Source organism: Onychostoma macrolepis, chromosome 25 (assembly GCF_012432095.1).
Source record: "Onychostoma macrolepis isolate SWU-2019 chromosome 25, ASM1243209v1, whole genome shotgun sequence".
In the NCBI taxonomy this organism is placed as follows: domain Eukaryota; kingdom Metazoa; phylum Chordata; class Actinopteri; order Cypriniformes; family Cyprinidae; genus Onychostoma; species Onychostoma macrolepis.
This window is the reverse complement of record NC_081179.1, coordinates 23,935,229-23,957,663: the sequence shown is the minus strand read 5'-3', so window position 1 is coordinate 23,957,663 and position 22,435 is coordinate 23,935,229. Positions and strand designations below refer to the sequence as shown.

At 37.2% G+C, this 22,435-nt stretch overlaps 1 protein-coding gene across 4 annotated transcripts in view; it reads left to right on the top strand.

The window, feature by feature from the left end:
- Window positions 1–22,435, top strand: part of LOC131534620 (protein inscuteable homolog) — a 55,084-nt gene that overhangs the window by 13,744 nt on the left and 18,905 nt on the right. For 3 of the 4 annotated variants that reach the window (XM_058767617.1, XM_058767618.1, XM_058767620.1), the window contains exons 2-8: window positions 4,817–4,898; window positions 10,233–10,593; window positions 12,851–12,903; window positions 13,005–13,128; window positions 13,790–13,903; window positions 17,251–17,376; window positions 22,132–22,303. In XM_058767617.1, coding sequence (XP_058623600.1) covers window positions 4,843–4,898; window positions 10,233–10,593; window positions 12,851–12,903; window positions 13,005–13,128; window positions 13,790–13,903; window positions 17,251–17,376; window positions 22,132–22,303 — 1,006 coding nt within the window. In that variant the 5' untranslated portion in view covers window positions 4,817–4,842. The remainder of the gene's footprint in view (window positions 1–4,816; window positions 4,899–10,232; window positions 10,594–12,850; window positions 12,904–13,004; window positions 13,129–13,789; window positions 13,904–17,250; window positions 17,377–22,131; window positions 22,304–22,435) is intronic. The other variant, XM_058767619.1, reaches the window with a different exon arrangement.

Here is a 22,435-nt window from a genome sequence, read left to right as displayed (position 1 = left end):
TGGATGGCGTTCTGCCAGTAAATCAGAAGATAAGACATTTTTTTTTTTGGCGGTGTAATAAAATTACTATGGAGGACAGGACAGGACGAGAATAGAACCGCTTCAGTTTAGATCAATGGAGGGAGATGAACCTGGACAGAGTCTTTTAACCACACTTACATCACCGAAACAGTGACACTCTGGGAAATATACCACTCACTGCAAAATCTGTATTTTTACCAACAAGACATAGCAAATGCAACAAAACAGTGTTAATAGAAGAACATTACAATTACATAACTGACCCACACATACACGCAAGACTAGAACCCAGGGACGGGCAGGGGCTCAAGTGGAAAAAAGGGCACTTTTCATATTTATTACATTTTTTTTCTAAACAAAACATTAAATATATTAGGGGTGTGCGATATTGACAAAAAATATATCAATATTTTCTGGGATTTTATCGATAACGATAGACAATATTTTGCTGAGTGTGTTATTGTGCTGATATCTTAAGGACTACTGTGGACAGCTGACTTCTTAAGTTTTTGATATTCTGCATATTCTGTGGTGATCAGTTGACAGCAGTGATAGAAATTGATCTTTTCCAATAAGTTTAAATAGATTTTTTACCTTTTATGGGCATTTTTACCTTTATAAAGCCCTGCATGAGTGTGCATCATATTTTCAGTCAAATTCTTCAATTGAATCAGTCAGTTAGAATAAGTCATTTAAGCTGTTACCAAGCAAATGAAATCAGTATTGACTAAATTCATCTTTGCACTGCAGAGAAAACACAGAAGCTGCATTAGAAGTGGCATTTAGACGCATTTACACACTGTTTAATGCAGGACACGAATGCATTTAACCTGCAGTTACAAATACATTAATACTGTTTTGATATTTTAAACATAAAACGTTGAATACTGATATCTGAAATTATAAAAAAAATAAAATAAAAAAAAGTTACTTTAAATGTGAAATTAAAACTGCCAGCAGGTGGCAGCAAGTCACTGTTAATAAGTGAGTCATTGCGACTGAACCGAATCATTTAAACAGTTGATTCATTCAGGAACAAAACGCAAATTGAAATTATATTTGTTGGCGAAATAGAGCAAAAACAGTTAATATTGTGTCTAAAACATAAGTGTGTTAATATTAAATTCTTGTTTATTGAACTGCTGTATAAAATCAATATCACATTTGTAATCATGTTGCTTTTTGGTGGAAAAACAAAACGTCAGTCTTCACGTGATACTGATTAACTACATGAAATTATATAAATATATAAATTTCTGCCCCCATATCTTGAATTTTGTGATCATTCTTAATCTAAATGCATCTTAATAAATTGAATCATGCAATAAAAGAACGTGCACTGGTCTAACCTACTAGACTTCCTATTGCCTTAGCTAAACTTTAGCTAACTTACATGGTAGCTCTCTCCTGAGTCGTGGATGTTAGCAAGACAAATTAACTATATTTGCCTTTTGGATAATTAGCTGTAAATTCGAGGTCTTTTGTTTATCACCACTCACCTCCACACCAAGACAAACACAACTGGAGAGGGAGGGAGGGCTTCACTTCTGCGGTCTGCGGTTCTGTCTGTCTGTGATGTGCGTGTGCCGATCAATAATGTGTGATACACTGCTGTGCTGCACGCGCCGAGACAATCTCATTTCCTGACCTGACCTGACCTGATATTTTGATTTTTTATTTGTTTGACAGGGAAAGCTGTGCACAAAAAGAAACACACACGCATACATATATACATAAAAAAAAAAAAACTCCCTAGAAAAAAGGGCACTTTCTTTCGAGGACGAAAAAGGGCAGGTGCTCAAGCCCCCTTTTATGTCTATGTGTGCACGTGCCTGCTAGAACCTGCCATATAGACCGGCACAGTCTGATGTCCCGCTGCATGGACCGATGCTGCTCCCTCGGCTGATGAGAACAGATGCTCTGTTGCCTCTCAAAGGCCACCTGGCTGCCATCAGTCCCAGCACTCAAGTGTCCTGGCCTCCGTCATTATCTGTGGGGCTCAGCTGATTGGGGAAATGGGTGCTGCAGCGCTTGTATGGGGTTAGAATTGTTTCATATTCACAATAATGATCCACAAATAAATTTCACAAAAATTCACAGACAAAAAGAAACAAATATATGTGACCCTTGCAGGCAAAATGAGTGTGTGAATGCACATGGACTAATTTTGAGCTACAGGCAAACAAAAAAGAGAATAATGATTAGATTTTAATTGAATTTGAGGTTTTCAAAAAAATTAGTTCATTAAGCCCTCATCTAGCGACACTAATGCTCCAAATAACAATCACACATCTAAAATGATCTTTATTTGTAGGTTTTCTGAGAGGAGTATCTTCTCTTCGCTCGCTTCTCACGCTGACAATCTTCCGTAGCGCCCGCATAAAGGCTCTTCCGCCAGCGCACAATCCCAATAAATACACATATACACAGAATTACAGTATTTAAGAGTTCACGCAAACATAATCTGTTATGTGAACGTTTGGGGAACTGTTATACGAGATCCGTGCATTACAGTAGGTCTTAATATATGGGCTATCTGTCGCATTAATGCAAATCAAACGATACAAGAAAAGCTGCCCTTGATTGAACTGCTTTTGAGGTTTTAATAATCAATTTAATGAATACACTAAAGGATTTTTTTACATTTGATTATACTTTTTTCTTGAATGCTTTTGTTTAGATGTAAAATGAAAAAGGTAATGCATTATTTGTTTCTTATATTTGTTCTACTGTTGTTGTTTTTTGCACGTTCTCATTTCTAATAACAAAGATAAAATTAAAAAAAAACAGCTATATTGTGATTATTATAATTATTATTAAGAAAAGAAGTGGAGGAAAAGATGCAACATTGCTAGCTGATTTTGCTTTGTAACCTTCAGGAAACTTTAAATCTTTTTCTCAAAACTGACTTTGCTGACTCTGTCGACTTCAAACAGGTGTGGCAACAAATTATACATCATTTTAAAGGTCCATTAATGGAGAGTTTTGAAAATGTGCTCATTGTGACTCATTTAGCCAGCACAGGTCACATATGTTAGGACTTGCTCTCTGGGCTTTGTGCATATGGTATCTGTCGTGGTGTGGCCCACCCTTCTTTCCACCTGTGGCATTTATTTGTATAGTCCAAATACACAGTGTCACTCACTGATGCATTATTCACTTACCAAACCACTTCCAGAATACCCGTGGCAATGTTTTGAATGCATAAAGTCCAAACTTGATCAAACCGTCATGCATGCATTCATTTGTCCGTTAACAGCTGAATTTATGTAAGATGTTGCACTACACATACCTGTCACCGAGAATACTTATTTCTCTGAATAAGTATGAAATGGATATGTTGTAGTTGAATCAGTTTTAAGGTTTGAGAACACAGTTATGAATGGATTTGGATGGATCTCTGCTTCACCCACTGCTGCTGCATCCGGGGGTCCTAAGGAATTTATATGGTGGTCACAGGCCAAAACCTGGCCTAGTCTCTAGATGTCTGAAGGGCAGAAACTGCATGTGGGTCAATGAGAAGTCCTGTCCTTCTCGGGCTTGGTACCAGAGGACTTCTTCTTGTGTGAGGTCCAGTCAAAACGCGGCAAACCTTTGTCCACTGCTGAGGTCAGAGAGGTGTCCGGCCATGAACGGGGCCATGTTCACCACACTATCTATAACCTAATAATTAGCTATTACATAGTGTATTTAGGGTGACTGCCTGGTTATTGCTCTGTTGCAGGACACGTGTGAGAGATAAAATCACTACTGTTAAGCCATATAAATATTGATTTACCTTAGTTGGAAAGCTAATTTGCGATCATGTTGGTCAATAACATTTTAAATTGGCAATAAGCTTTAATAATTGTGACTAGCTCTGTGACTGACAATTACTTTGCCCGGGTTCAAGTGATACAATGTAATTTACTCTATGGGACCAATTTAGTCTGCTAAATGTAATGAACTGAATAACAAGCTAGTAGTTAAACATCACATTTTATAGCAAAACTAATTTTCTAGTGAATCATTTATTTTCCTTCAGTAGACTATGCAAGCATTAAATGTATTTTACCTGATGTAGTGCATTTTGAACTTGTATTTTGGTAATACTTTAGATTAGGGAACACCATTCACTGTTAACTAGTTGCTTATTAGCATGCACATTGCTTATATTGCAGCATACTGGCTGTTTATAAAGCACATAGTAATGTCTTATTTTGCATGACCATATTTTAGATCCCTTAACTCTATACCTAAACATAACTTCTACTACAACTACCTTATTTACTATCAATAAGCAGCAATTAGGAGTTTATCTAAAGTGTTACCTGTAATTTTGGCAGGTTTATTCAGGATGTTATCCAGTACGTGTCTAGAGCAAGTCCTGTCTGGTGTTTTTGACGAGGTCCACGCTGGTTCCTTTGCTCCATCCATGCAGTCATCAGCAGCAGAAAAACCCCTGCTCTGGACACCGATCTCCACAACAGAGTTTTCTTGGGTTGCTATATAGCATCTCTTGTGCACTTTGTGGATAATCAGTCACTCAGAAATAATTTTGGTACTTTCTGACCCAAGCTTGATCAAATCCACAAATTACATGCCATTCAAATGCTGTTTCCAACCCTCCAGCCAATTTTAGAGGGATAGTAATCCATTTCTCTTCAGGCGGACAGGCTTTTATAAATACGATATAATAGCAGTAGTACAGAATAGTAGTGGTCAGTGTAACTGCTTGGTGAGATTAGCTGTTTTTTCTGTTCTGTGAGCTCTTCATGATGGCATGCATTCAGTCTGTGAATATTGTGTTTCATAGGTGCGATGTTGAAGTAAGGAGTCAGAATGGCCACACCGCAGAGTTCCAGACAGAGCAGCTATTCCTCAATCTCTGGAAAGATGTAAGTGCACATTCATGCCTAATTATCGCTTTAAAATGAAGTCTATCGAGTATATCAGACAGTCAATTGTGTCCAGCTTTATTAACATAAACGCAGGTGCAGAATAACTTGAATGTGTTTGTAACCTACCCACTGTTTGCAGCACTATGTTGTTCTTCTAGTTATTTACCTTTGGCGGGTAATGAATCACAGAAAATAGCTTACTTCCAAAAATAAGGTGTATATGAAGAGGAAGCAGAAGCAAACAGTATTCTCACTGTAATGTGCAGTAATAGATGCTGATGTGTGTTGTTGAGAGTGAGACGGGCTCAGACTGCAGGTCAGAGGCAGTGATTACCGGTGTGTGTTTGTTTCTGACAGTAATCACACCAAAGTTATGAGTATCTACATAAACATATGTGACCTGCAATCTTTTCTTTTGTTTTTAACATGGTCTGCCTCCTCACCAACACATTTTTTTATATATAAATATATGTGAATTTGTCGATAAAAAAAGAAAAAGAAAAAGAAAAAGAAAAGAAAAAACTAAGATAGACAATAACAGGGATTTTTTACTGGGGGTATATGGTAAGATCAATAAGAAGAAACCAAGCAAAAGCATTAGGCCCTAGCTTTGTTCAGAATCTAAATATACGATGCTCATGTGAATGAAGACAGCAGCCTGAGCGGAAGCCCGTGTGATTCACGGCTCGGCGCTCCATCAGACAGCAGGTGGAGGTTTAGCAGGAACTGAGCGCGGTGTGTTCTGCTGCTCATTCATGTTCACGGTGACGCTGAATCACTGCCTTCCACCCCTGATGAACAATTAGCATTGCACACGCCAGCAGTTTGGACAGGTGCTTTTCTGTGCTCCACTGCACTTTCCGTCTGCTTACACACACACACACACACAGATTTACCTGTGATATAACAGCACGCCTGCACAGAGCGTCAGATATGATATCATCACAGCGCTTCAGCTCGTTTCATCTTTGATGTCACTCAAAAGACAGGCCAAAAAACTCAGGATACGATCGTGTCAATATGTTAATGACAAACAGGGAACGCTGCGAGTCAGAATAACTTCAGGATGCGCATGAATAATACAGGAGCTTCAGCTGACAGCTAATCCAAAAGCATCTTCCGTTTGACCAACAAGTGAAGAAACTGACATGAAGATTCAGACTTTTCTCCATATGCATCATCTCTGAGAAGAAAATCCCATTTTTATTCTGAAAGATGATCCATTTCAAATGGTAAACATAGAGACAATGTCTGACAAGAGCGGATGAATAATTGATGTCTGTTGGGAAGAAACGCATGCCTTAATCGGCCAGGATGTGGAGGTCGTAGGTGTACTGTGACATAATGCCAAAGACAGAAAATATACAGAAATATATTCAATTCAATATATTTGTAGTGTGTTTGTTTCCAAAATGCACATCTTCATAGAGAGTATAGTGTTGTATGCCTGAGGGGGAGGGGGGGGGGCACTGAAGAAGCAGTGCTTTAAACTATAAAACATCAAAGACAGCTTCCAGATTCACAATTATCTTCCATCATTTCTGCGATTATAAAATGTTTCATGATAGTAGATGCTTGAGAGAAAATGTGAAGTGTCCTCTGAACGTCAGCAGATAATATTAGCAGCAAGACTAAGACCCCTTTTTTTGGGGTGGTTGTTGGTGTGATCATCCAGAGGCATCATGAATGTGTGTTTACTCTGTAAATGACTCCTAGCGGAGAGCAGTGAATGATTCTGACCTCACTGTACACGGGGATAAAAGCGCAGCACTTTCTGACCCATCAATGGACGGAAATGTAAATATTTGTGCTGGAGAGCAGCTTTTCCTCCACATTCATTCAAATAAACCCATTATCATGATGATCCATTCACAAGAGGCCTTTCTCACTGAAATTGTTTGTGCTGGTTGATACTTTGTTCAAAACAGCCAGCTGTAACACACTGTAATAATGTACATTTCTGTTCTGAAACGATAATAATTGTGTGTACATAATTAGGAATTTTAGAGATATTCCACTTTATAACTTTCCATTTGTGCAGAATGAAAAAATAAACGTCACATGTAAATATCTGACTGTTTCATATCATAAAATCATGGATGTGGTTTCAGTGTATTTAGTTTTTCAGTTTTGGCTTCTGCACACAGTGGCAGTAAAATCTGTGGGTCGTCGCATTGACGTTTGTTTCCTGTTCCACTCGTTCCCTCCGTGACACTCATTAGATCACATTGCCATGGTGTAGGTGGAGAATAATGTGACCTGGTCCTGTGTTAGTTTATACTGAGGGACATTATCATTGAATGTGCGACACAACCAAACACTATCGCTAATTAGACCCCAGTTGCGAGAAAGAAAAACAAAACAAAACATTTGCTTGTTTGAAATGGTAGTATCTGTGGTGCCATTATCTGCAATATTTTTTGGGTTTTAACATTAATCTTACTATATTGTTTAAATACTGTTTTCTTATTTGTAAATCATTTAAGTTCTAGTCGAGTTTTTCCTGAAACGCTCAAATTTACAACATCTTTTTTTCCCGTTTAATATTATTTTTAATGACTGGAAACGTATTAAACTCTTGCCTGCAATCTCATCAGTGCTGACCTCTGCACTGACCTCAGGTCAGATACAGTGTTTATAATGAAGCAGAATCAGGGGCATAGCATCCATTAAAACTAGGGAACTGGGGATTTCTGTGTCCCCCCACATTTTATTCTGATTTAATCATTACCATGCCATACTGTGTCTGCTTTAATGGGTTCTTCTGCCCACAGTTCCTGGTGTTTCTCTGATTCTTGAGAAGTGGGACGAAACAGGGTGCAGTATTGAAAAAATAAAACCTTGTATGAAGACAAATGAAACTACATGTTTGTATCTTATATGTACTAAGCTACTGAACTATGTTTTGATTCAACCTCCCAACTTTTCTCTTTTCTATCAAAATGTGCTTTTTACCTTGCCGTCATCGCTTATTTTGCAATCAAGCAATCAAGATGTTTTTAACATTTCAGAACACATTCTCATATCACATTCTCCACAACAAATATAAAATATCATAATAAAATATTATCAAAATATTCATATTCATTCGGCTCATTTAACTGTTTTTAACTTTTGATCAGAACACAAAAAAACTGTCTTGTGCTCCTTGTGTGCCTTATGTTCCCTGAATCTTATGTTCCCTCAACCCTAACTCTGCTAGAAGTGATGACTATCAAACCATAAAAGCAATATATGCTGTCAGCTATTTAGTGTTTATACATTATTAGAAAAAAATAAACACTTTTATATTTAATATAATTAAAAATAACTTGAAAACCACAAAAATATGATGACTCCACACTGAATTCCAACTCCATTATTGGCGTCAATAAAATTATTGAAACATTTCAAATCATTTCCTCAGAAATTGGAAGATGGTGTTGACATATCATAGTTGTGACCAGGAAATATTAACATTATGATTTAAAATATTCTAAAACTATTAAACTGACAGTGATGTACTCTGCAGAGGAGGACTGTGGTGAGGGGTCCTTCAGAGCGACAGCTGCCCCTGATATTCCCTGGTTTTATTACATTTTAATAAATATCTGACGGTGTTGACAAAAAGTGTGACACAACTTTGAAACCTTATGAAACATGCACGAGTCCTTGAAAAACAGTCTTGCTTTGATATGAGATATTATTAAATGTTGCTTTTGATAAAACAAGATCTGTTTCATCATTAACATTTTTTTAAATCCATTTTATAGCATATGATTGAACCCTTCTCTGTGGACACACTGTTTTAGATGTAGTGAGAAGACTACATCTAATAAATGTCATAGATTTGATATAATAATGATAAAATTAAATTGAAGGGGTTAATTGTGTTAAATACATTCCATTATTAATCCCCATAACATTTACAATTGAAAATATTTTCATTTTTAAACCTAATAGCAGTTACAGTTGCTGGACATGTTTTGTTTTGTCTCAAGAATCAGTGGTTTGTTAACAGTTCATCCACATGTGAATACAAATATAAGAATATAAATGTAAATTGACTCTTGGCTGTGGAATATCCTTGTTTTTCACAATAACTTAGCCAGATGCCTCTATTCAACAAGTTATTTAGCAGAGATGAGTGTGTTGAGCTCCTCATATGTTTCTAAATTCAACATTATACTGTAGCTCACTGGAAAAATGTGCCTCTGCCTATATATTTGTAAAACTCCATACGCATACATACAGTTTACCTCAATTTCTACCGAAATAAACACTAGTGGCAGTAAACACCAACAATTTTTATTAATTTCACAATACTATACAATGACATATTTCACATTTTTCACACTTGCATCACATAACCAGCCTCCATATGTTTGGCTTTTCTGACACAGTAAACATGCTCTGTAGCTCACCTGGTACTGCAATACACTAGTGATGTAGAGTGCTTAGGTATGAGTCATGTGAAACATAAGTCTGAACAAAAGAGCTCAAGACTTGTAGAAGCAAGTGAAAATGGCACGACTGTTTCAGCAAAAGCATTTTAATCCCACGTCTGCTTTGTTAACAGTATCAGTTAGGTTTAGTGTAGGTGCTACGTATTATAAATCATAAACATTTCCAACTTGCCACGGCATGTACAAAAATGAACATAATATAAAATGTTGCCAAATTCATGTTCATCTCTTTTAGGTAAAACTCAATGTGCTTTTGGCAGCACTCACTGGCCATTTCATTTTGAAAGTGTGGTAATTTTGCAGAAATGTTGCCACAGGCACATTTTCACTTATATTTTACATGTATCCCCAAAGGCTTGCTAGGGTCCCTCCTGTAACTTTGGTTACACTTTATTTTGATAGTCCACTTTAGACATTCTACTAACTATAAGGAACTTTGCAACTACGTGTCAAATACATGTCAACTAATTCTCATTAATTAGCAACTACATGTCTACTAACTCTCAGTAGGGTAGGTTTAGGGTTAGTAGAATAAGTTGACATATACTTGCAAAGTTTCTCATAGTCAGTATGTTGTATGTTGTGGACCCATCAAAATAAAGTGTTAGAAGATATTAAGCACAAAGTCTACTAATACTCTAATGACTGCTAGTTGACATTTAGTTGCAAAGTTACTTACTGTTAGAATGTTTTAAGTGGACTCTCAAAATAAAGTGTTACTGTAACTTTTGATTGAAGACTATGGCATCTCGACAAATCTGAGCACAGTTCGAGACATCAGTCACGAGGCTTCAATCATTAATTACGAGCCCTACAGGTTTTAAAGGCTCATGTATGTACGGAAATGTTTGTTGATGACCTGACATAGTTGTGTATGTCCACGCAGCAGGATGCATACCATACAGGTGGACTCGGTCCAGCGCTGGATGGAAGACTTACGGCACATGACGGAGGTGGAGTGCATGTGCGTTCTGCAGTCTAAACCCATCGGCGTGGATGAAGACGCTCCAGGTGAGCTCATCGTATCGGGGACAGGTGCTGTCGGTGAGCATGTCACTCGTGATAACCTGCAGACGCTGCTGAAGAGAGCACTGGTGGTCAGCACGGAGCTGGGGAAGATGTTCCAGCGTCTGGAGAAGGGCCGGTGGCAGCGGGTCCACAGCACGGCTGTTAGGGTCAACTGTCATGTGCGCTCGCTCATCCAAGAGTACAGCACGGCCAGAAACGCCCCACCAGAAATGCAGAAGGTACGAAAGGACACATTCAGAAATAAACAACAGATGTGTCTTCAGCAATGACATTTAAAGACATAACGGCTTTAATCATTTATGATATAATTGGTTACACTTTATTTCGATAGTAGACATGCTACTAACTATAAAAAAAACTTTGCAGCTTCATGTCAACTAACTCTCATTAGAGTATTAGTTAGGATAGGCTTAGGTTTAGTAGCATAAGTTGGCATGTGCCTGTAAAGTTACTTGCAAAGTAGTCAGTAGACTTGCTGTTGTTGTCCTTCAAAATGTTAGCAGATATTAGGCAAGGCAAGGCAAGGCAAGTTTATTTATATAGCACATTTCATACACAATGGTAATTCAAAGTGCTTTACATGAAAAGAAGTAAAATAATCATTAAAAAAATAATAATCACAACAATAAAAACAAGGAATTTAAAAACTGTTAGTGATGTGCTCTTAACACAGAAAAACAAACAAACAAACAAACATTCTCAAGCTTTGTTCAAACTCTTCCCCACTTAGTGAAAAGGCCATTGAGTGATTTATAAACGAGTAAAAGTACTTTAAAATCAATCCTAAATGTAACTGGAAGCCAGTGTAAGGACCTGAGGACTGGTGTGATATGCTCAGATGTTCTGGTTCTAGTCAGAATCCTGGCAGCAGCGTTCTGGATGAGCTGCAGCTGTCTAATGGTCTTCTTTGGAAGGAGACCATTACAATAATCCACTCTGCTGGTGATAAAGGCATGAACCAGTTTCTCCAAGTCTTGACTGGAAACAAAACATCTAATTCTTGCAATGTTTTTGAGATGATAGTATGCTGATTTAGTTACTGCTTTGACATGACTACTAAAACTAAGGTCTGTCTCCAGAAACACCCCAAGATTTTTGACTTGGTTTTTAGTTGTTTGACCCCTAGAGTCAAGGTATGCATTCACCTTGAGAACTTCATCTTTGTTTCCAAATGCAATGACTTCAGTTTTCTCCTTGTTTAACTGAAGAAAGTTCTGCACATCCAACAGTTTATTTCATCAATGCATTGGCAGAGGGAGTCAATGGGGCTGTAGTCATTTGGAGATAAGGCTATAGGTAAATCTGGGTATCATCAGCATAGCTGTGATAGGCAATTTGGTTCTTTCTCATTATTTGACTTAGTGGGAGCATATACAGGCTAAACAAGAGCGGTGCAAGAATTGAGCCTTGTGGGACTCCGCATGTCATGGACGTCCACTTAGACTTATGCTCTCCTATACTCACATAATAACCTCTCCCTTCTAAGTATGACCTGAACCATTTGAGTATCATCCCAGAAAGCCCGACCCAGTTTTCCTTAAAGGGATAGTTCACCCAAAAATGAAAACTCTGTCATTAATTACTCACCCTCATGTTGTTCCGAACCCATAAGCCCTTCGTTCATCTTCAGAACACAAATTAAGGTTTTTTGATGAAATCCCAGAGCTCTCTGACCCTCAATAGACAGCAAGGGTACTATCACGATCAAGGCACAGAAATGTAGTAAGAACATCATTAAAATAGTTCATGTGACATCAGTGGTTTAACCTTAATGTTATGAAGCTACTAGAATACTTTCTAGTATTTACGATGAACCAAGAGAGACGGATGTCCTGTGTCAGCAGCATCACACGCATGGGTTGTGAACGCACGGTGACGACTGACATAGAAGAGAAGAAATTGTTGAATGAAGTTGTTATTTTTGTTGTCTTTGCGCACAAAAAGTATTCTCGTAGCTTAACAAAATTACGGTTGAACCACTGATGTCAGATTAACTATTTTAACGATGTCCTTTCTGCGTTTCTGTGCCTTGATCGTGGTAGGATCCTTGCTGTCTATGGAGGGTCAGAGAGCTCTCAGATTCCATCAAAAATATCTTAATTTGTGTTCCGAAGATAAACAAAGGTCTCACAGGTTTGGAACAACATGAGGGTGAGTAATTAGTGACAGAATTTCCATTTTTGAGTGAACCGCAGACAGTCTACTAGCACTCTGATGACAGCTAGTTGACATGTACTTGCAAAGTTATTAAGTGATAGTAGAATGCCTAAAGTGGACTTTCATAGTGGACTAAGTGTCAAAGATATTGCAGGGGTATAGAAGAATTAATTTATGATGCATAACTGGATTGTAACCTATAGTTAAAGATTATTCTCAGAAGACCTTTTAATTGTGTAGTTTATGTCCACACCCTGCAAAGTTTTATATTGTAAAGTACTGAATATTTGATATTCTGTGTGTCATCTCTCGTGGCAGTATGAGAAATCACTGCTGGAGAAGTGCATGGAGCTGAACGTCATTACTGAGAGGTGAAGAACTTTACACATCTTACCACTATTTTCATCACCTTAAAGCTCACATACTGAAGATCAGATCACGTACTGTATAACTGACAGTGTTTACCCCACAGGTGTCTTCATACTGAGGATGAATACTTCCTCAAATCTATGAAGGAGGCCATTCACGAGATCCTTACTGACGTCAGTGACTCCTTTAGCCATATGATTGACATGGCACTGGCCAATGAGATACAGGTAGCTTAAATAGATTTGTCTTCACAGATCATTAGATTTACTGAACTTTATTTTTGTTTCAGTTATTTCGACTACAGCTTAAGTATTCATGAATCGTTCTTAAATAATACAATATAATAAGAAATTATTTTCACATTCATCCTAAAACTGCAGCTCTAATGCTATGATTACTCACTGCCACAGTGTAGAATTTCTTGCTTTAATAAACTGGCCGGCTTACAACAAAAAATGTACAACAATAACAACAAAAAAATGATCTGTACAGTATTATTTTATGAAGTATAATAGCATTCTCTTTGTAAACTAGACTCAAAGGCATTTGATACAAATATTTTAATATGACATTTTAGTAAATATGGTTCATAACTATTTTATTGTTTGTTGCCATATCCATCATTAGTATTAGTTGTAGTAGATAAGCCATTTTATTGTTTTGAAGTCTATTGTGAGGTCAATTGTGTAATGTAAATAGATAAAGGTGTCTGAAAGTACATTTTTCTGACAGCGGTTAGAACATAACGTATAGGTTTGCATTACAATTACATTGAAACATTAAGTGAAAAAAAGACTACTCCAGTCTACAGACATATAACTAGAAACCTGACCATGTGACTTGGGTGATCCATTAGAGACATTTAATTCTCTCTTTTTATTTTTACAGATTTTGATTCGTCAGATTGAGGATTCTGACAATGTTTTTGCCATCAGTACTGCCATTAATAACCTGCTGTCTTTAACTCAGGATGGGCCGCAGCTCTGCAGCATCATCGCTAAAGTACGAGAATACACACACACACACACACACACACACATTTTTATGTCATTAGGATGACTTTCCATAGGCATAGTGATTTTATACTGATCATATTTTCCACCCCTAACCCTAATCCTCTGCTTTACATAAAAAAGAAAAAAGAAAAATCAATTAGTATGATTTATAAGCTGTTTTTCTTTTAGGGTATAATAAAATGGCCCCACTGTTTTTCTGGGGACATGAGGTCCTCACAATGTATAGTAGGTTAAACAAGTACAAACACCTCACTGCTGTGGTCATGTGATCAGCTCCTTCTGGAATCTGTCATCTTATGTAATGCTTTCACTCCATTGCATTGGTTCACATTTTGTTTCTGTTTCACCAAATTTGCAATAAAATGCAAATTTGTTCCCGCTCAGCCAGATTGGATGGAGATCATATGTTGTTCACATTTGTTTCAGATGGATTCGTGTCTGGGTCATTTCAGGCTACTAACTCAGTTTTCTGACTGGGTTTATTGAACCAAAGTCTGTTTTTTGTGGTAAAGTCCTCTTAGTGGTAAAGGGCACATATTTTGTAATCACACAAGTTGAAATCTTAGATCTCCGTACATCGGTGTTGCTCTTACAATGCCTTCTGCAAGCGATGAGCAGCATCCCAGACCCTCTCGCTTTCCCAGAAACCACTGATTCTCCACTGGGACGTTTGATGGTTCCCCATCCCAGGGGAACAGAGGTGGCTGGTAACCGAGTATGCATTGGAATGGTAATAATCTAGTCTCTAGATTTTGAGCATACTCAGCCCACGCAAAGAACTGGTGCCAAGCGGTTTGGTGGCTTTGGCAAAAGGTGTGAAGAAAGCACCCGGTTTCCTGGATCTTTGCCAACAGAGGAGTGGATTGAGAGGAATCCATTGTGAAATGGGTATGTAGGCAGCAGTGGTGGGCCATCCGGCAGAGCTGGCTCAGTGATGACCCTTTCGTCCAGGGTCCACTGGACAGGACTGACAGCTAGGGGTTAGAGAGCCAGACTTGTATCCTGAGGGTTTGAGTCTCAGGTCCAGCAGGAATTGTTGGTGGGGGAGTGAATAACCAGCGCTCTCTTCCACCCTCAACTCCACAACTGAGGTGAGACCCTTGAGCAAGGCACCGAGCCCCCAACTGCTCCCTGGAGTTCATGTTAGTACTCCACTAGTATACTAGTCTTCCAGTAAGATATTAGCAAGGGTTCTGACACTAGTGTACTCTGGAGCAGTTCTTTATTTAACTCTGATGACAGTGATGGCCTCATGTCCATTAGTCGTCTGATAAGGTTTTACTGGTGTGTGTTTCTAATCAGATCAATACCGTCCCGTCCCATTAGCGTGCTGCATTGATCACAGTGGCAGTCTTGTTTTCTGGCTCTCTGCCTTGGCTACATTACGCTCCTGTTAGAGAAATGACTACCGGCTGTTTACCACCGGCATCTGAATTCATCTTTCACTTCCGTCTGGTGCAGTGCAGTAATGCAATAGATACAGCATGTTAGAGATCTGTCAGCGCTATTGCTTCTCACTTTCTGTTTATTCTCTACTCATTCTTCTAGTTTTAGTTCATGATTCACATATTGAACATCACAGTTCAAAAACAGGGAAAAACTTAATTCACCAGCATAGCGCTTTATAGTCCATAATATTATTATCTGAGACAATAAATAAATACTCTTCATTCTCTACAAAATGGACATTCTTTCCCAACTAACTAATTTAGTCAAGCTTCATCTTTCATGAACCAGTAATGGACTGCTTCATACCCTTAATATATACTGTATATATATGTATATATATATATATGCAAAAGACATTAATGAACAAAATCTTTTAAAAATGTTTGCCTTTGGTGTCAAAGCTGTATTTTCAGCATCATTACTCCAGTCTTCAGTGTCACATGATCTTTCAGAAATCATTCTAATATACTGATTTGCTGCTCAAGAAATATTTATTATTATTATCACAGATAAAAATGTTTGTGTTGCAATTATGATGATAGCGTTTTAAAAAAAAAAATATATTATTCTATTTATTTTTTCAGCATTTATTTGAAATAGATTTTTTTTTGTATTTTGTATTTTTTATGCCATTAGTGTTACTTTTGATCAATTTAATATGTCCTTGCTGAAAAAAACAACAAAACAAAACAAACAAACCTAGTGACCCCAAACTTTTTAAATGTAGTGTATACAAATTATCATAAATAATACAAATCTTACCTAAATTTACCCAAGCTAATAATAATTATAAATCTCTCTTCAAGGAATGAATTAACATTATTGCATAAGAACATCAAACCATTTGATGTAATGATTATTGTTAAAGAAAGAAAAACAAGCTGCTAATAATAATAATAATAATAATAATATTAGCATGTAATAGCTATATATTTTTAAAAAATCTCTAAATGACTAACATGAATGTTCTTACTACTGTAGCACACATAAATTATTTATTTTTTATTAACTAATGTATTGTTTGCAAGATGAAAAAGGGAGCAATTTGAAAATTTTAACCAGCGGTGCAGAGATAAAGTTCTTCTGTAAGAAGAGTTTTTGAGTGCTAACTGCACCCAGAGACAGCACAGGCTGATGGGCATGAGAAAGCTGGAGCTGATGTGTGAATATCCTGCAGATTGAGGCTCTCCAGCGTGGCATCGCGTGGCCTCTGGATGACGTGCCGTGTTGCCCACATAATTAAGCTTATTCACATAATGACAGTGGTTAGCTCATCTCACAGTCATTTTCTCTGTAGTGGTGACCAATTTCTATCATCCACAGTTCTGGGTTAAAAATTTCTGTGAATAGACCAACAAAAAACACACACACACACACACGCGTCTGGTTTGCTATCCTTGTGGGGACTCTCCATAGGCGTAATGCTTCTTCTACTGTACAGACCATATATTCTATTGTCCTACACCAACCCTACACCTAAACCTACCCCTTACAGGAGACTACAGGCATATTTAGATTTTCAAAAAACTTCATTCTGTGTGATTTATTAGCTTGTTTACCCGTGACACGAGTCCCCGTGAATCTGTGTGTATTCAGGTTTAAGTCCCCACCTGAATAGAAAAACAGGTACACACACACACACACACACACACCTGATTTACCTGATGTACCCATTCACATATTCACACAGCACAATGATATACTAAATATATTAGTATAGTTATATTGACTAATGTTGATTACAATATTGTCTCTGTTTTTATTTAATGAAAAGAATACAAATTCACTCAGATGTTACTGAAGGCTGGAGGGTGGTTTTTCTCAGCGGATTATTCATTGATATTTGAATGCATTTATTAAAGCAGACGTTTGTGCGGTCCACAGGAGGGAGCTGTGGTGGCCCTTCTGAAGATCTGCCGACAGGACTGCTTCAGTACTCTGTACGCACACGCGCTGAGGACCGTGGCCTCTATCTGCTGTGTTGAAGAGGGCATCAGCCAGCTGGAAAAGGTATCAGTTTCTCAGCATGCACATAAAAGGACCCAGATGTGTGCAGCAGAATCTGAGTGAGCTAAGAATGCAGTATCTCTTGTTTATTAAATACATTATCTTACTTTTTTTTCACTGATTGTTTCACTGAGTGTTTTCAAGCCTTTAGATTCATTTTCACAAATGCTAATTGGAATAAGCATTTCACATTACAACACTACGATCTGTAAATGTGGAAAGACTATAACCACATTAAACACACCATCTGATGTATAAACAGACCTGGAGAGGTTTCTGGCCAAGAATATTAGGTTGCAGAAGTATGACATATATTCTGCTTATGAGTCTAAACACAGAAAAAGGAAGATAACAAAATGCTGCAGTACACAGATGAGGTTGTTTCCCTAAAGATCTACCAGTTGTGACAGTAAGTGAAAGTAATGAAGTGATGCTGGTTTTCAATGTCCAAAGATTCTGACAGATGAGGTTGTGCGCCACTGAAAGCTACATGTCACAAACACACAAGTTCATTAAAAAAAAACAAAAAAAAGCTTGCATTGCTTTCATGAAATTACTGTATAGTAGTAATATTAAAACTGTAATATCAAAACTAATTAAAAAAAGGCTACAACTTAACTAAACCATTTAAAAATATTTAATTGTGTTTTGCATTCCTCGTTCTAGACACATTTCCTCCGGCCTTTCATTAGGACATGAGAAACACAAGATTTTCTTTGTTACCAAAGACCCCAAAATAATGCAAAACATATATAACTACAATGTTTAACTGTTTAAAGTGAATTGCATTGAAAGGCATTTTTACTAAACTAAAATTCTGTGATTGTGTCTTTAAAAAAATTAAATAATAAAAACATATTTTGTGAATTGTGCAGACTCATAACTGATATGGCCATGCTGAGTTATTCCTGCTGTTCAATATATTAGTCATATATTAGTCTGATATATATATATTAGTCATACTGTGGTTGTCATAGGCTATGTAGTGTTCTCTTCTGGTGAGTAGTGCATTTCATAGTTTGTGTAACAGCGCCACTGTGTGGTGAACAGCATTCTAAAACTGCACAGATTAGTTCAGAAACAACACGGGTTTGATTCAGCTTGATCTCTGAAGGGCTGCATCAGAGAAAAATAAAATGACAATTTGCTCTCATATCACTGTAATAAATTGCGCTCTAAAATAACAGTAAAATACTGGCAGCTGTGGTTCAATTTACAGCTCTCATTTTACAGTATGTTACCGTGATAATACCATATGGTAACTCATGTCATTTGAGAAACCGATTGCTTCAAACATTCAAGTTTAAAAATCAGCATTTATATAGGCTTAGTACTGTGAACTTATTTAATCTGAGTACACTAAAATAAATATTTCTTAATTTAAAACTACTAACACTTAATGTATAATAACAAAACAATAAAAAAAATAAATAAAAAGATTTTAACTCAAATTGTTGCAGTTCACTGTTAGCTATAGCACAGATGCATGTGATGAAACAACAAAGAGATCATCACTGCATCAACTGCACAGTCACTGCCTTTACATAAAGCAGCAGAACATCAGTGTTTGTGTCTCATCATTGACTGAAGCACAGGCTCTGCTCTCCAGCACAATGGCGATCCACAAAACTACATTAACGATTCTCTCTTGTGCAAAAACGCATTAATACAGTTCAGTTAAATATTTACTCTCATTATCAGTTCATGAATTTACATAATTGTATTGTACACTAATATTTCAGTAAAATTCACTTGTTTCATTTAGTAAATCTGATTGTTACGTTTTACAGAATATGACTTTTTTCCTTGATTTTACAGTAATCTACTGGCAGCACAGTTGCCAGTAAATAACTGTTTTTCTAAAATAACTGTTGCTGTAAATTAATTACAGTTTATTCCTGTTAAATTACACTTCATGCTGTTTTTTTCATCTTACATCTTTACCCCACAACAATATCCTCAGTTATTAAGTGAACACTTATAATGTGTGCACACTACAGAGTGTTAGAGAAACACTGAAACAGTGAAGTTAATTAGATAATTCTGTGATTAATTAAGTGCTGATTGAGCATTAGTGATGAACACCTGCTGTTAACAAGCAGAATCACTGACAGAAAGAGAAACACAAGAACTAACGTCACTAACTTAACTTAACTTAACTACGACTGACTTCAGCCATAGCTTCAGAAGAAATCAAGATCTGATTAAACAACTCCTAAAACAGCATTGCCAACTTCAGTTATTGCCAGACTGACTTTATTTCTGTCAGACGTCTACAGAAGATCATCTTATCGAGAGTTATAGAGGTTTAGATGTTTTTTTTTGTTCTTTTTTCTTTTTCTACTACCATGATGGAGATCAGTGTTTACTATAGTTGGGCTCTTGAACCTTGACTTTTTTATGTTAACTTTTCTTTGGCTGCTATAATAACAATGTGTTTTTTAGACATGTATGTTATGGGGAAAAAAGTATCAAAGAAAAAAAAACATTTTGTGTTGTTTATGGATTGATAATAACAGCCAACCTCTTGCTCCTGACTCACTGATCTGGTCTCTCTTCTCTTACTGAATGTCTATACTAGAACGAACAAACACTGCTCCGCAATCAGTTATGAAAACTTTTAAAACACATCACCCATTTAAAAAAAAAACAACTTTTGTTGTGATTTAGACAGATACATCAAGAATCAGCGTATGAATCACAACAATGGTGACTATGCACAAAATAAATAAAACAGATAAATTCTAAACATCACAAAATGCTACTAAATCTCAAGACAAAAACAAAGGCAAAAACAAAAGCACATAGAAAGAATTCAAGAAAATAAGTGGACAATTCAGCAGCATAATTTATTCATGCCGCAATGCATGCTGGAAGTCATTGGTGAGTTTTGTCCTGTGCTGGTACCCAGCATGCATTGCAGCATGAAGCTTTTGATTGTAAATTTGATTGTTTTGATTGAAGCTTTCAAAAAATAAAATGCTCATGTAGTTAGAGTTTTGCTGGATTCATTCAGTCTAAGTCAGTCTAGCAGATTATGACTACTAGAAACAGCCAGTATCACCTGACCAACCAAAATAATTTTGTTGTAATAAATGCATCTTAAAGACACAGTTAAAGCAATCAAACAATAACTAACGTTGAAAAGTCAAGGGTCAGGAGCCCAACTAAAGCAAACACTGATCTCCAGAATGGTAACGTCAAACGAAACAATAAAACATCTAAACCTCTGTAATTCTCAATAAGATCTTCTGTAGACGTCTGACAGAAATAAAGTCAGTCTGGTTAGTAAAGTGTGAATTTGGTAAAGCTGTTTGTTAAGTTGTTTAAATCTTCAGTTGATTTCATCTAAAGGCCCCGATATACTTCAAACAAAATTGAAGAACGAACTGATATGACGTCATTTCGAACAAAATCAGGCCGAAACGAAGTTTTTTATTTGTCTTGTTTCTCTTTCCATCAGTGATTCTGCTTGTTAACAGCAGCTGTTCATCAGTGTCTGAATTCACTCATTAGTTTTCATTCTCTCTGTCAGGTGGACTGTATTAGTAAACTCATGTAGGGAATAGTGAATGAGGGTGTACCGTGTGATTTGAAACACAGCCTCTGAGTGTCGACTTTGAACGCTGCTAATTCACGATATATAGCAGCAGGCTACTTTCTTGAAAATAATAAATATTACCCAGAATGCACTGTTTTAATGGAAAACAGCATGTTACTGTCAAAATTTGGCCGTTTTTTTTACAGCGGCTTTTAAAAGTGTAGATATATTAGAGCTTAAATAGTACATTAAATAGTACGGCTCCGGGTGTGTGTTCACGGTGTGTGTGTGTGTGTGTGTTCACTACTGTGTGTGTGCACTTGATGGGTTAAATGCAGAGCACAAATTCCGAGTATGGTTAACCATACTTTGCCACATATCACGTCACTTTCAATTTCACTTTCATTAGAGCTTATTATATGGTAATAAATAAGGCCTTAAATAGATCTATAGACTTCATAGCAGTATATTTGAGTTATTTCACACAGTATGAAACTTGTACAATAGCACATTGTGAAGTCTTATAAAATGTACGGAGGTATATCACTGCTCATGCTTATGAGAGTGATTATAATATGTAGCAGTATATGAACAAACTTTAGTTGGAGTGACAAATGGAGCTCAAGCGTAGTTCAGGCAGACCTCTGCGTGACAGCCCGCATCAGCTGATGCTCAGCTGATCATAACTTTTCCCACAACAATTAATAAGTTCATCCATACTCACACTTGCTCTGTCGCATAGACACGCGCTTACCCTCCTCCATCCCCAACTCCTCCTTTTCTTAACTGCTCAGCCACAGAGATATATCATCTATTCAGCTCACCGTTGCTCAATCTGTCCAAATTATTTACAGTACTGTATTTCTCTGCATGGAATATATAATTATTGCATATTAAAATATCTGGCAATTGTTTATATTGTTCAGAATAGGATAGCTCAGAATCTGAACCATTCAGAGCGAAGCCTGCAACCAAAAAAATAATGTTCAGGACCTCTACAATAATTTTAATCAAACAGAGTGGTCCTGACTGAAATATAGTTAGTACAATGTCTAAAGTGGACTAGAAAAGAAGTGCCTAGCTTTATTATAGCTTAGAAAGTCACAAGACCAATCCTTCAATCATAACTGTAAAATAGCCACATGCATAAATCAAAGCAGGTCCGGCAGTTGAATCCAAACGTATAGTTAGATGTGTTCATCTGGTGTTTGACTCAGGTGGATGGGATCCTGTGTCTGGCAGACATCTTAACGGACGGCACGTGTGCAGAGGCGACCAGAGCGGAGGCCGCGGCGGTGATGGCTCAAATCACCTCTCCCCATCACACCTCCACACAACACCTCGCCAGCTTCCTGGAGAGCATGCAAGACATCGTCACGGCCCTCATCAGTGAGTTCAAGCAGTGTTTGATGTTTGCACACATGCACAAGTTGAGCAAATACAATGCCTGATAAACCAGGGGTAGACAGTTCCACTCCTGGTGGGCTGCGTTTTTATTCCAACACACCTGCCTGTTATTTT